Below are 15,843 nucleotides of genomic sequence, written 5' to 3'. Positions count from 1 at the left end.
CCAGCTCTCTGCGGTGGCCTGGGAGTACAGTGGAGGATGGCCCAAGTGCTTGGGTCCTGCACCCCATGGGAGACCAGGATAGCACCTGGCTCCTGCCTTCGGATCAGCGCAGTGCACCGGCCACAGCGTGCCGGCCACAGCGTGCCGGCCATGGCGGCCATTGGAGGGTGAACCAATGGCAAAAGGAAGACCTTTCTCTCTCTCTCTCTTTCTCACTGTCCACTCTGCCTGGTAAAAAAACAAAAAACAAAAAACAAACAAACAAACAAAAAAAAAACAAAAAACCACAAATCTGGTGGGGCCCAGAGGGGACACAGCCAGAACATCTAGAGAAGTTGACTCTGGCACAGAGCCCCAGGCAGGGTCTATCCCGACACGGGGACCTGAGATACTGAGACAGACAGGCACGTTACACTGCTTGTGCCCCACACGGGAGGACCCCCACATTCTCCATGAACAGCTGAACACATCTAATCATCTGGGCCATGCAGAAATTGTCACTTCCTGTCCCTTCAACATACAGCTGTCCTGCCTGGCAATCCAAATCCAGGCACCATCTAACTGCCTTCATGGCACACGGTACCATGGGAAATGCCTGCGCCTGCAGGGCACTTGCAAACCACACTCCCACTGTCCCCCCCCCTCTACCCCCACCACCTCCCAGCCACCCTGCAAAAACGGCCAAGCACCGCACAGCCTGCAGGCAGCGGGTACAGAGATGCTCAGCGTGGAGCCAGTGGAGCCGCAGCAGGTTCTAGGCACCTTCCAGGATGCCACCGGACACTGGGCAGAGGAGTGGAGGGGAGGGCCTGGCACCTCTGTCGGCTTCCCGTGCTGTCACTGGCCGCACTGGGGCCGGCAGGAGCAGGCTCTCTGGTTCTCAGCAGTCGCCACCAGTGTGCTGCTTCCCTAACTCCCAGAACCACCCTCTTCATCCTCAGGCCATGTCCTAGCCCTGGGGCCTGGGGACTTCAGGCTGCCAACCTGTCAGAAGTGCTGCTTCTGCCCTGCAGCTGTTTCTCTGGCCTCCACCCACTGTTCCCGTGAGAGCCAGCAAACCCGAAAGGCAGGCTCTCCGCCTCCTGCAGGGCTCGTCCAAGCCAGGGGATCGGCCATACTCCCTCCACACACAGAGCTCTAGTGAGGGGACAGCTGCACCTGCGCCACCACCTCCACCTGTGGCATGAAGAGCCGTGCCTGGGGGGTCTGTGGCCGTCAGTGACTGATGTGAGTCCACTGCTGCTGCTCCCAAATCAGCGTCCTGGGGATTGCGCCACATTGGGGAACCAACCCTTTCTTATGTTTCTCAAAAGATTAAAAAAGAAAAAAGAAAAAAAGAGCCTCCCTCCCTCCCTCAGGGAATTATCCAAGAGTTCTACTATGCCTAACTTTCAAAAGAGGCATTGTTAATCTTCTGGCCATAAACAGGCTATTAACACCCACTCTGAGGCATGGGGACCACAGCAAACGTGTGGCATCTGCTTTCTTTGGTTCTCGACTATAGCTTGAGGCTACCAGAGAGCAAGGTCACACGGATGGCAGAACCCACAGAAACGTTAGAGATGAGCAGGCTCTTGTCAACAGGAGAACTTCCACATCACTCAAGTACTCGGGACAACAGGGGACCACGGTGCAGATGGAGAAATGGGCCATGATGGCCAGCAGCCTGTGTGGTCTCGGGGTAAAGGCACAGACAGGAGGAGACATGCTCAGCCCTGGGCCCGGCTCTGTCATTCATGTCCATGTCCATGACACCCCTCCGTGCTCCAGCCCTGACCTGGGGCTCTCACAGGCCACACAGCACACTCACTGAGGGCCTGGGGACCTACCAGGGTGGTATCCAAATGGTCTGATAAGGGAGAAGAAAGAAGACAGAGACCAAGACCCTGCTGGGGTCTGTCAAGTGTCCCCTCCCCTGCGTCCTTTGAGGCCCAGCTGGGGATTCCTTGGCTCGACCAGGAGATGCAGGCCCCATTCTCTAGAGAACGCTGCCGCAGCTGTTGCAAACACACCAGATGTGGCACAGCTGAAACAAGCCACAGCGTGACGAGCAGCAGAGACCGTGGGAGAATCCTGCTGTGGCACTAAGCCACCCCAATGCAGAGTGGACAAGGAGACAGAAGCTTCTGCCAGGAAGTCGGAGGCCTGCAAACTGAGGGCAGACAGGCAGGGTAAGAAACCAAGCAGCCAGCGTGAGAAGAGAGCCTGGGCTGCCAGACCCAAGACCTGGGCAGATGGTCCCTGGGATGCTCGCAGCATACAATGAGTCCTGGGCATCTGTTAACTCCATTTCCACTGAGATGAGACCAAGAAGAAACAGTCAAAGAGAGGGCTGCCAGTGAGGCATCCAGGAGGACCTACTTGTTTAGGAAGCTCTAAACAGGAAAGCTGAGAGGAAGTTACCTTCTTGGGAGGGAGGATGGTTGAACCTCTACACAGTGAGGTCTATGGTTAAGGTGAGCTGGGATTAATCCATGAATGAGTCCTATTGGTTCCACCTCCAGAACGTTTCTGAACCCCTAACATGAACCACCATGTGCAGTGCCCACCGCTGGTCCAGTGCACTGCTGCTTGCCGGCGGCCTCCTAAGCAGCCTCCCTGCCTCTCCCTGCCTCCTCCATCCATGCTGCTCACCGCAGCCCACGGGAACTTTTCGGGGGACGTCATGCTCTCTGGCTTCAAAGCCACGAACAATCCCACGCTGGAGCCCATGTGGAAGTCCTGCACCTTTCCAGGGCCTCCCTGCAAGGTTCCCTGTGCTCAGGCCCTGCCTGGGCTCTTCCCGGTCCCTTCCCGACCCTGCACGTGCACTTCTGCTCGGGGTGCTGCCCTCTTCCCAGGGCCGACTCCTGCGCATGCTTCAGACTCAACAGAAATCAGCTTCTCAGAGGCTGCCCTGCCTCTCCAGTTTCCCATCCTGCTCCCTTCAGAGCAGTGACTGCAACAGACTCTCCGAGGACCCCTGAAGCCAGACCTCCTCCGGCCGTGCATGGGGGGCAAGAGAGGCCAGAACTCACGGCACTGGGACAGAGGAGAAAGAGCCACACCAGATTCCTGGTCACTCACTCTGCTGCCAAACATATGACCTAGGATATCAAACACGGACAGGAAGTGGCCGGAAAGGCCCAGCCCCAAGCACCAGAACAGCTGTCCCGGACAGCTCTGGGTAGCCACGGATCCAGCTCAGGGCAAGTAAAGCCCCAGCCCTCTGCTGGAACCCGGAAGGTTCATCAGCAGGCAAGGATGCACCTGCCCTGCCAGGCACAGCGGTTCAGGGGTGGACTTCCTGGGACTTCCTGGGACTTCCTGGGACGGGCAGAGCTGGGCTGCTGAGTCCCTTCCCAAGTGAGGCCTTTGGGAATCCAGGCTGAGCCGCCTTCCTCCTGATTGAGGAGCCCCTCTCTCACTTCCGTGTCTATCCAAGGCGAGTCTGTGGGGCTCACTGAGCCCAGCAAGGGCACAGCTGTGCAGTCCCTAACCTCTAGACCTGCCCAAGTTCAGGCCCAAGTACAGGGCCTCTCTGGGAAAAGGCCCAGGAGGATGCAGGGTCCTGCTTTCCAGGCCACTCTGGCATCTGCCAGCAGAAACCCAAAGCCCCGCAAGAGGGGCAGCGGGCTCACAGTCCCAGCACGGCTGTGACACACACAGCCAGGTCACAACCCAAGCCTTGTGACTCCAGGTGCAGGTCTGTCCCAGTGACAGGCCTTGGTCACCCTCATAGCACGGAGGCATCTACCTGGTGGCAGCAGGCAAAACCCTGGCCAACCTCCAAGCTAGGGAGATCTGGGCTCAAACCCCAGCGCTGCCACTCTGTGAGGAGCCACACCAGGCTCGAAGCCACGAGGCTTCTGCAGGAGAACGGGAACCGGCCAAGAGCCCCAGAGCTGCGGAGCCCAGGGCTTCTCCAAGTGGGGGCCTCTTGAACCTGACGAACCACAGCCCCTCCTTTTGACCCATTTCTATCCTTCTTCCTAAAATAAGACTCCCAAAATGGCAGCTGGCTTTGACTGAGACCTGTCCCGGGCAAGCATGGTCCTGAGCTACAAGTGCTTCACAGAATGAAATCACGTAACGTAACGGGAGAGGGTACTGCTCCCCGACCTCAGGGTGCAGGGGGTGCCCCGGGTGCTAAGGAGGAAGGAGGGTGCCCAGGATGGGGGGAACACCCAGAGGCAGGACTCTAGCAGGAGGCCTGCTCTCCACCCTCCCCCCATCTCCTCATGGTCTTGGCCCACGCTCTCTGCTTCTGCAACTGGGAATGACAAGGGGGCAGGAGGATGCTAAACCCTCCTCTGTGGGTCCTTAGGGCTGAGCGGATCAGAGAGGCCCACAGGCCTGCCCTACGCTGGCTTCTCCAAACAAAGAGGTGACATCCTCAGAGCCACTGATGTCTCACTAGGGAAGTCTCCCCCCCTCTTGCCACCATGCCAGCACCGGAGCAGGGCCTGGCAAACCCGGGATACTCCAAGCATGTCCAGGAAGCCAGAGGGTCACACGATTTGGGAAAAGCCCACTGCCCCAAGAGGCCTGGGCACCCCCAGGGCCTCATGGCCCCGGAACGGCTCTCAACTGAAGCCCGGAAAATCACTGCATGGCACTCGAAGCTGCCTCCCTGGCATATCCCCAGCTGGACTCCTTCTATTTTTCTCTTCCCCCGGAGATCAAAGTCATCGTGTCAACAATCCCCCCAATCTGAGTGACCTTAAGTGGGCTGCTTATGCAACCTCAGGGCGGTGACTGGCGATGGCAAGGAGCCACCCAAAGTGTGGGAACCCCCATCAGGGCTCCTCTGAAAGCAACAAGCAAGGGGAAAGCTGAAACGGGCTTCCTGGTGCCCGGATCCCAGCCTGCTCCACAGGCCCGCCAACAGGCAGGGCCGCCCGAGGGCAGCTGCTGCAGGAGTGCCAGAGGAGGGGCGGCAGGCCTGGGCTTTCTTTGTGCTTCTAAGCTGCGTTCACTGAGAGCCACGGCCGATCACACCCTGAAAACAGGGCTGTTCTTCCCACTTTCAGCTCTGGACAACCACAGGGCTCACAGCGTGGAAGCGGCAGGATGGGGACAGAACCTGCATCTGTCTGATGCCGAAGCTGCTACTACTCACCACCACACTCTCCACGTCCATGAGCGTCAGTCTCTGGAAAGGCCAGCTGGGCCGTCCCCCCGGAACAAGGCCTGGCAGCAGCCACATTGAACCTGGGGCCAGGAAGCCTGGCTTCGCACCTTCCAGGGCTGCTAACTAGCCACACGGCTTCAGAAAATCACCACAGAGGCCTCCCACTCCAGCGAGGGGCTGGACCAGAACAGAGATGGCGGACAACTTCAACCTCCCACCAACAGCAGCAGCTGCCGAGACTGCTACAGGGACGATGACCTCCTGAGTTCACCGCAGAGGACTGCCGTAAATCATCAGCAATGCCTGTCAAGGCTGTCGGCCCCCGAGCTGCCGCCCCGCAGCACCCATAAACTCGGACAGTCCAGGCCTTGAAGACGTCCTCTGTTCACACCTGTCCTGATGATTTCCCAATCAAAAGCAACCACAGATGCTCTTTGGTGCAGGATGGGTTTGTGCCCTGATAAACCGCAGTGGAGAACGCGTTAGACGCACTAACCCACCGTACATCCTAGCTTAGCAGTGCTCTGTAGCACGTCAGCTGAACCTTGTGACGCGGGCTGCCTGGGAGCATCAGCCCAGGAAAAGATCCGCATTCAGACGCCCAGCGCAGCTTCGAGTGAACACACACGGCTTTCTCACCATCACACAGCTGGGGGCCACTGCACTCCCCTATGACCACAGAGGTTTTGGCTGACACTCCTACTCAGCATTTCTTTCGAGGGTTTCCTGTGCTTACCCCTCTCAGCATATCTTCACACCTGTCTGCATTCACACTGTGAAGGGTGATCCCCCCTGGAAGCCCCCCACCCCCACCCCATCAGCACAGCTCTCCACCATGGCAGAAGACCTGCACAAAGTGGCTGGCCACTGGCAGGGCGGACAGGAGATAGCCAAAAAGGCTCAAGCGATTTGGCCAAGGGAGTACACAGCTGGCCTGCAGCTGTTGAGGCTGCCTGGACAAGAAGGTTGGGCAGCAGTGGTGTGAAGGGCCCCCCACAGTGACTCAGGGCCACTGCCCCTTGGTAATGACACAGAGCAGAGAGCAGGAGGCTGGCCAGAGGCGCTTCACCCAGGGGTCACCCTGCCCAGCATAACCCCGGTTATGATCAGCACATGGCATGGCCCTCAGCCCACACAGCCCCTGCAGTCCAAGTTGAGCCTGGTCCCCTGGGCTCATCCGTGGGACCAGGGCACACAGGGCTTCCCAAGGATATGATGGCATGCTATTATCTACCTCCTGCTCCCCCTCACCCACCCCCCCTCCCGGCTGCCCCTGGCCAGCTTTCACAGCCCTCAGACATCTGCTAACACAACAGAGGCTGCCTGTTCTGGGGCCCCCTCGTGCGTGGGCAGCTGCACTCAATCAAACCTCTGTCTCAGCATCCCACACCCTCCCTGCAAAGGCCTTGCTTCTGTTTGAAGCGCTGTGGAAAACAGAATCTGTTGGTCTTTCAAGCTGACCAGCTTGAAATAAAAAAATACACAAGGCCTGTGACACCCAGGGGCAAGGCACTCCCGGTGATCTTGTTCACTGTCGCTTTCCCTGGGATCTCTGCTCACACCCATGTGATCCATGTCTACACAGCCATGCACAGCGCGAGCCCTGCTGGGTCGAGCTAGATCTCAAAAGAGCAGTAACTCACAACACCAGCACTGTCCTGCTGGTAGACAGCGCGTCCACATGGGTCGGTCCTGCCTCGATGGACACACCGTCAAGCTGCAAAAAAGGAGCCTTTACATCCTACACCGGTCCGAAGGGGCCTCCAGAGATGGCGTGGGGGTCGCCGGGACCCCCACGATCCTGTGCAGGATCGGAGCACAGACTCCCTGGCTGCCTTGGCAGCTTGTTCTGAGGGACCACGTGGCTGTAATCAGAGCAGCCATTTCTGAACTTGGCTCTTGCACCACTTCCCTCCATGGGAGCTTCTCCCCACCTCCAGCATCTCCAGATGGCCAGGTCACCTGCAGCCGCAGGTAGTGGCCCTGCTCACAATCCTGGCATCAGGGTTTTAAGAAAACAGAAGCAAAGACAATTGGAAGGCCATTTCCACAGCCCTGCCACTATATCTCATCCTCACTGCCCAAAGAGACAAGAACCATGGCTGCTGGCTACCTGGGCAGCTGGGCCCCAGGCATGTGGCTGGGAAGGGTGGGGCAGCTGGTGGGTGCCCAGAACATATCCACCCTCGTTTCAAGGGCAAGAGACCTGAAACTAGAAAGCTCTCATAGGGCCAACCTCTGACAGGGCCAAGTCCAACTCTGCCACCACTTTATAACCCTTGGCTCTGAACGCGGAGTTCACGGTAGGCTAAGCCGTGGTGCAGGGCAGGCTGACAGCCAGCCAGGCCTCCTATCTGTAAAAGAAGAAAGATGAGGCAAGAAGATGACAAACAAGGAGGAAATGGCAAAGACAGAAAAGGGAGAACAGGATGGAGAGGGAAAGGCGAGCAAACCAAGAGAACAGGAGTTCTTACAACACACTGGATGTGCCCCAGGCACGCACCCACCTGCAGCTCCGACTCTGCCTCCGGAGTCATCCATGGGAGCCCACAGCCTCCTCCAGTCCTACTGGGGTGACGAGCCCAGTGCTCTCAGGCAGCACTCTGCGTGCCTGCCAGGGTGCTGGGCAGTGAGTGTGCGTGCAGAGAGGCGGATGCACACACACACACAGATACACAAGCACACAGCTTAAGAGAGGCACACATACATACGCACATGCATGCAGCCGTACACACACAGATATACAAGCACACAGGTAGACGGATGCACACATACATACGCACATGTATATAACCACACACACACACACACACGCACACACACATAGGTTACTTCCTGTAGTCCTCCCACAATCCATGTTGCTGGTGGCAGTGCTGGTGTTGCTGCACTGAGATGCTTAACAATCTGCCCAGGGTTGCCCGTTCCCTACCTCTGCCTCTGAACACCTTCTGGCTTGCCAAGTTTCCCTTCCAGTGGATCCAAACTTTAACACCAGGTGGGCCCAAGGACCAACAGGGCCCCCTTTTCCTCAGGAGGGAGGTCACACTGCCGCTAGCACAGGGCACTTGGTCCTGCTGCCCCAAGGGCGAGGTAAACCAGGCAGGGCCTTGCCCTCAGCACTCCCTGCCCCACTGTCAGACTCTGGGCTCTCTCCCTGGCCTGCTTCCTGCCAGCTGCAGGCTGCAGGGGTTCTGCCTGCTCTGTCCCTCTGGGTCCCGGCTCCAGTCAGTACCTCCAGGGGGGCCGATCTCACCAGAACACCCCGCTGCTCCAAAGGTCTAACCATAAAGTCAATTTGCAATTTCACCTTTTATTTTTTAAGATTGACTTCTTTATTTGAAAGTCAGACTTGGAGAGAGAACACACAATACACAGAGAGAGAGAAAGAGAAAAAGAGAGATCCTCCATCCACTGGTTCACTCCCCAAGTAGCCGCAACGGCCAGGGCCGAGCCAGACCAAAGCCAGGAGCTTCATCTGGGTCTCCTATGAGGGTGGCAGGGACTTTTCCCAGGCCATTAGCAGGGAGCTGGATCAGAAGCAGAGCACCAGGGACACGAACCAGCATCCATATGGGATGCGGGAGTTTTACTGGCTATGCCCCAACCCTGCCCCCACTCTGCACTTTAATCTGAGGTCTCCTCCTCAGGTCCCAGGAGCCATGCGTAAAGGGTTCCTCTACCAGGTTGCTCCGTGGAGTCCCCTGTCCCAAAAGCAAATGTCTGAACCACAATCACAAGACCGGTGAAGGAGCCTACCACCCAGACTAAGGAAACGCGTGCCAGCATCAGCCTCTCGGTGCAAGCCTATCCCTCCACTCTGGACAGCCCATCCATCCACAAGCCCTTCTCCCATGGGCTTGCAGCCTGGCCCGCCTCCCAGTAATGCTGTCGGTCCCACCACAGCCACCCCCTGGCAACAAGCAAGTCTCTGCACACCAGCATCGTGCCTGGCTCCTCGGGCACGCAGCCCAGGCCACTGCACTACCCCAGGCGCGTCAAGGGCTCTACAGAGAAGCACGGGGGTTGCGTGGGCCAGGTTTCCAGGGCTCCCTGGAAGAGCAAGGCCCGTCTCCTGAGTCCATAAATCATTAGCTAGGGAAGCCAAGGCAGGCAGAGCCACAGACGCCCACAGAGAGAGGCCTGGCTGGGCTAGGATGCCTGGTGGGAGAGGGCACAGGGCACAGGTTTCCTCAGGCCTCTCTCTGCCTTCCCTGTGCTTTGTCCTCACCCAGGGCCTTGCCGCCAAGCACAGACAGGCTACACCAGGGCAGCCCCTCAGGCTCCAGAGTGGCTTCCAGGTCCTGGAGGCCTGCCCTGGAGCCCATGAAGCGATCCATACATCTGGGCGGAGCCCCACCGAGCACTGCATTTTTAAGCAGTTTCTATCCAAGTGAGGCCGGGAAATGTCTCCAGTGGTACCAGTGGTGTTATTCCAACTTGTGGCTAGTAAAATATAATAACACGTGTAAGTTGTTTTTATTACCCCTCTAGCTTATTAGCTAATAAAATAAGCTCGGCATTAAAATTTAACTGAAGCCGTTTATCGCACCCAGAATGCAGGGCTCTGGGCTTCCTTCAGAAGTCACCCCAATCTGTCCCATTCACACTTTTCTAGAAGAATGTTCCTCGTGGGGTCCTACAGATGTGTTCAATCTTTGTCCACTGGCAACGCCAGAAACGTCCACGATGCAAGGGGAAGAAAGGAACACCCCTGCGGCCAGAATGGAAGAAAGGAAAACTGGACAGGGGGCAGCAGGTCTGCCACACCCCTCAGGCTCCCCCCCAAGGGCCACCTACCAGCACAAGAGTGGCAGCGAGCATGTCACCAACGTGCTCCCCAGCTACCCCAGCTGTCACTCGCGATCTTGAGTCGCGACGGCCAAGTATGCTTTAGACTAGAGACTGAAGATACCGCAGCTCATGGCTGGGGAGAGAAAGCCAGCTCCATGAGCAGAACCACATCTTCTTTGAGAAAACCACTGGGCACTGAAGCAAGATGGCCGTGCTCACCCAAAATGGAACGGAAACAACATGCCTGCCTGCCCTGGGTCTGGCCACAGGCCTGCAGGAGCGAGGCTGACCCCAGGACAGAGAAACGGACGTTTACAAACACAGGACCAGAAAAGCTGGCGGTCAGACCACGGCTCTAACGGCAGAGGGCCCCTTGGATGCCACATTCTGCTCAGCACCGCCGCCTGCCCTAGAGTCGGTGGTCCCCAGGGCCTCCCGGTCAGGCTCCCAGTAAGGGCGGTGTGTTAACTCCAAGTTCATCTCATTCAAATCAGTTACCATAAGGCAGGGCTGTGAGACACAAAGGATAAAGCCCAAGGGATGGGGGCCATGGCAGGAGGTTTGGGCAGCACACAGCAAGGACACTGACAGAGGCAGCACAGGGCACAGCGATCACCATTTCTTGACGGCCGGTATTTCTGACAGTCTAACCAGAATGGAGTAAGCCTTTGCCCTGGCCCTCATTCTCCAAAGTCATCGCCCTGATCTCAAGATCAGCTCAACCCAAGAGACCCCGGAGCCTGGGGTGTGTGTCTCCTGCGGCGGCTGCAGGGCAGGTTCCCAGGAAGACAGGGCTCCAGCGCAGCTGGGAGGGGATTACCAGTGCTCAGTCACGTGGGCCTGCCCGCAATCCTGCCTCTCACCATCTGTCTGCTCTTGTACCAACAGCACTGCACCTCACAGGGAAAAAGCATGTCCGATTTTAAACAGAGAGAAACAGACACTTAAAAAGGGAAGAAAAAAAAAAAACTTGAAATAATCTTCCCGTGAATAGGATTTTCAAAACAAGGAAATTAACCCACTCTTGGACGGTGTTTTGAAACTGGCACTGGGCACGTGGCAGGGACAGGCCAGCAGCAGAGGCCCCGATGACCACCAAGCTGTTTCCAAAGGTCCCCGCAGGGGACCAGGCTCTTACCTGGGCCATCTTGGCGAGGTCTAGGGAAGGCCTCTGCTCCTGCACTTCTTCAGGGCGCCGCCGTTTAACACCGACCTTCTTGTCATTAAGGACACACGGCTGGGAGCGGCTGCGCGCCAGGCCGCTGGAGCGTCTGGCCAGCTCCGGCGTTGAGGCAGGTGTGCTGCTGGCTGAGGGTGGGCAGTACTCCGCAAAGCAAAACTGCTCGTGCGAGCAGGAGAGGGACCGCTGCAGGTCCAGCCGGCCCCCTCCCCCGGGGTGCAGGTCGGGGCTCCAGGCGTCACCAGCCTGCCCGCAGGGAGCCGAGCCTGCAGCCCCTTGGCAGGGCTGCCCCCCAGAGCGGTGGTGGAGTCCCGCCTGGTGGCAGGGAGAGGAGAGCCCGTTGGCCCGGGCAGGAAGGCTGAAGCTGGAGCTCCTCTGCATGGTGCCAACACCGCTCGAGTAGCGCTGGACGCTGCCCCCACTGTAGCATCGTCTCTTCTCCACAGGAGTCCAGACTTTGGACCCCAAGGGCCGCCATGACGTCCGGCAGCTGGACATCTCATCAGAGAAGGACAGTGACCGGCACTGGCGCTTGCTGGGGGGTGCTGAGGGGTTCCCGTTGTGGTCGCTGATGCTGAGGTCTTTGATCAGGCTGGTCACTGCCTCGGGGTGCCACAGCGAACCATCCTGACACTTTTCGGGCAGGCATTCCCAGATGCTGGTGCCTGGCTGGTCAATCTGAAGAGGGCATTTCCTGTCCAGGTCTCGCCACCTGTCATTTTCTGGTTCATAAATGACAAAGAGAAAGCAGGATTTGAGAAGGCTTTTACACCAGCCCCTTTTTCCACACCAACACTGGACCCTATAGCCAGAGAGGCCCTGAAGACCCCTCCAGTCCAACCTCACGGTGCACGGGAGAAATCGAGCCTCGGCAAGGGGGGTTCCAGCGCATTCAGCTCTCAGCAGAGAGGAGCCTGGGATCCTGGGCCACCTGGGGCTCCTGACACCTCTCGCCCCATGCACCACAGCGCCTCCCAGGGAAACCAGAAGCCAAAACGCACTCTCATCTCACACAGGGGCCCGGGTCAGGACCCAGGGAACTCTATCTGTGAAGCCCCAACTTGGCTCCCCGTCGCTCCAGGCAGGACTCCGTGCCCTGGCAGGAGACCACGACCAAGGACAACTCCTCCAGGACTTCACGGAGGTCACGGACTGCGTCCCGCCAGCTTGGCCCGTCCAGCTCCAGCCTTCATGCACTTGCGGACAACAGAAGCTGGATCTTTTATTGACTTTACGTCCCCTCCACCAAAACCCTCGCCAACAGCTGCCAATCACAGCACTTTCTCTGTGCTCACTTGATTTCTTGCTGAAACGGGTTATGTAGGGGAATATTTAAATATTTAAAATAATTAAAATCTCTACGAGCCAAGTGTCAGGTTGCAGAAACTCAAGGGCACAATATAAATCTACATATTCAGCTCTCCGTACTCAAATGCAAAAACGAATCAGCCAACCCTGCTCTGGCATGCCCAATCTGCACCTAAAGCTGTACTTCAACAACGTGAGCGATCAAGATCTGGTGCTTTCTACTACTGCGCTGGGAATTTCAGGGACTGCAAAGAGAAGTGTGACATGGTGTTTACGCAGCAAAGGCAACGTCAGAAAATACGCCACGCTACCAAGAGTCAACAAGTCGGCGCTCCCTGTTTCTTCTAATCTCTGTATCTGAGCATTTACAAACAGCAAGCGTGACAGAAGTGACACCGGAACGGCTACTCTACAGGCATCCAGAGGCACACGGAGTCCCCCGGCCGTGCGGATCACCACCGAGCAGCCCGAGCCGTGCAGCCCATGCAGGGAGGCTGGGAGACGGGCCCACAGCCACACAGTAACACAGGACAGGATGCAAATCCAGGCTGCTGTGACCTCTACTCAAGCTCTCCTTGCTAGACCCCAGTATTGAGGGACCACAGGTGAACCTGAAGTTGCCTGCAGGCCTCAAGGAATTTATACCTCAGGCAGGATGGGCTCTAGGTTCGAAAACTCATGACTCAGCCCACAGCAGCGCTCCGAGCAGGCAAGGCTACAACCTGTCTCCTCCACCGGTGTTCCCTTCTGGAAGGGCACTGAGCGGCACACCCTGGACTGAGCACTGCAAGCAGCAGCCACGGAACCGGTGCGGTCCAAAGGGACGTCAGAGAGCCTCCCGCTGAAGCCACGACTCCGAGTCTCAGGGGCAAAGGATGCAGGGAGAAACCACCCACAGGCCGGAACCACTGCAGACGTAGGGGAGAGGGTTTCCATGTACCCAGGCAGGCCAGCCGGCAACAAAGCAGAGCTGTGGCTCAATACCCACTTCCTTTCCTCCTGGGAACCCCCCAGGCCCTGGCACAGCAAGTCCTCATACCCGCCTCTCAGCTGGATGTGATAAACTACTTCCAAGCATCCCCAACGAGCACCTTTCTGAAAGCTTCCCTTACGTTGTTCAATTATGCCCACGGAAGGCCTCCCCTTGCAGCAGTCACCGTTCTTCCTGGACAGTTCCAATGTGGTATCAGCAGCTGAAAGTCAGCAAACTGAGCAATAAAGTAAAATAAAAGAGATACAAACTAATGTTGCCGGAGTAATGAGCATCTATGTTATCCATTCAGAAGATGGAAAGCTACCCTCAGGAAAAACGTGGGTATTTATGTAGGATGCTTAGCAAGACGATACCATGAGGGACGGCGAATCAGTAAACATCATTAAAACGTCCTGCGGTGGGGGGAACAGCACTGGGCCTGCAAAAGTGGAGTCTCGAGGACTGTGTGATGATGTGGGGAAATGCTAAGACAGGATGCTTAAGCACACAGTACAGCACAGTCCACGAGCTGTGAAGATGAAAAGGAATGACTCAAAATGTGAACAGCTGACTGGCAGGGAGCCAACTGATCTGCACATTCGCCTTCTTGTTTTTCCAGTCTCCACATTTTTTCATACTTTAGAAAAAAAATTGTTTTTGATAAGACAGCTACAGAAAGAGAGGGGGAGACAGAGAGAAAGAGAGATCTTCCATCTGCTGGTTCACATCCTAAATGGCTACAACAGCCAGGGCTGGGCCAGGTCAAAGCCAAGAGCCTGGAACTCCATCTGGTCTCCCACATGGGTGGCAGGGGCCCACGCACTTGGGCCATCTTCCACTGCTTTCCCAAATGCATTAGCAGGGAGCTGGATCAGAAGTGGAGCAGCCAGGACATGAACCAACAAACATGGGACACTGGCACCGCAGGCAGCAGCTTAGCCTGCTGCACCACAGCACCAGCCGCTCCAGATTTTCTATGAAGACAAACGTATTAGTTAATTCATGGAGGGTATGACCACCTAGCCCACCAGTGCAAAACTCTGGCTCAACTCTGAAAGTGGGCCGGGGCATAAACCCACCCTCAGCTCTGGGTTTGCATCTTTGAGTTTTCAGCAGCTATTGAGTAACACTGGCCACCAACTTCTCTTTTGGAACAAGCCACTGAGGTACCAGAGAGAAAATGCACACGGCAGACGAGAAAGGACCCCTGGGCCCAGCCACAGGGCAGCGAGGGCCCCAAGATGGTGGCACCACAGCTGGTGCTCCAAGAACCAGGGGCATGCTGCAGAGCGTGGCTCCACCAGGTCCCCAGAAACCCAGCCTCAGCGACGGTCGCCCGTGATCCACTTTGGTTTCACTGACAGAATTCTCCCTGCATCCAGGGGAAGCGGGGGAAGAATCGGGGGCCGGCTCGACATCAACCCACCATGTCTCCCCCTGGCAGTGCCCTTCCTGTCCCGGGGCCCGGCCGTGACCTCGGTGCTCCTCCACGGCACTTCCCAGGGCCTCCCTTCCCCACCCCCGCTCCTCACTGCCCCCAGAGGACTTTCTGAAGTCCCCACCCATCATGGTCCATCCCCTGGGCCATCACCCGTGGATACAAACATTCCAGCCTGGCCTCAGGCCCACCTGCTCACATTTCCCCCAGTAGACCCTACACTAAAGAACAAATCAACCGAGGGCATCAGAGGCCAGACAAGAATCACAGACTCAAAATCATCCTCCTTGAAAACCCCTGAGACGTCCATGAAGTGCAACCTTCCTCATTTTCTGCAGACAAACCTGAAGAGGAGTTCTCATGTGCCAGCAATTCTTTATGAAACTAACATTTAACACAAGGTCGCAGGTGTGCGCATAGGTAAAATCTACAGAGAGCTGGGGCCAAATCCCTATGGGGTACCAGGGTTGGATGGTGAATTCTGACACACCCGTGTCAGCTGGTTAGGCCTACTCCATTTTGTTCTACATTTTTAATTGTTTATTTTCATTTTTTTTTATTTGAAAGGCAGAGAAGAGATTTGAACCAGGCACCCTGATATGGGAGGTGGGCATCCCAAGCAGCAGTTAACCACTGTACCAAATGCCCAGCCCCTCACACACCGTTCTGTTTTGAAGAGCAAGCTCCTGTGACCTTACCGTGTAAGATTTCTTTGTTGCAGAACAGTCAGTTCTCAACCCAGCACACTGGTTCAACGGGAGCGCAGTGCACCTGCAACAGAACTGCAGCCCCCCCAGACACCCACGTCTGCACATCTCTGCAAGGGACTGGCACGTTCTCCTCCCACCCTCATCCTCCTTCCACCAGGAAGAGCTTTTCCTGCACACCTAACAGCCAGCTCAGCTCTTCTCCACGCGGTCCCTGTGCACCCACGGCACACGGGGCAACAGAGCCTTCCGGACCTGCTTGCAGACAGGCCTCTGCTGCACCCCAAGTTCTGAGCACAGCCTCAGCACAGCTCCCCAGGGACCAGCGTGAAC

General features: G+C 57.0%; 1 protein-coding gene across 2 annotated transcripts in view; it reads right to left on the bottom strand.

The window, feature by feature from the left end:
- FAM53B (family with sequence similarity 53 member B) overlaps nucleotides 1-15,843 on the bottom strand; it is a 73,864-nt gene that overhangs the window by 40,645 nt on the left and 17,376 nt on the right. For both annotated transcript variants that reach the window (XM_017338086.4, XM_089313853.1), the window contains one exon: nucleotides 11,043-11,806. In XM_017338086.4, coding sequence (XP_017193575.3) covers nucleotides 11,043-11,806 — 764 coding nt within the window. The remainder of the gene's footprint in view (nucleotides 1-11,042; nucleotides 11,807-15,843) is intronic.

Source organism: Oryctolagus cuniculus, chromosome 15 (genome assembly GCF_051225735.1).
Source record: "Oryctolagus cuniculus isolate XC-2025 breed Fujian yellow rabbit chromosome 15, ASM5122573v1, whole genome shotgun sequence".
NCBI lineage: Eukaryota > Metazoa > Chordata > Mammalia > Lagomorpha > Leporidae > Oryctolagus > Oryctolagus cuniculus.
Note: the sequence above shows the minus strand (reverse complement) of the source record. Positions and strands in the feature narration are given on the sequence as shown.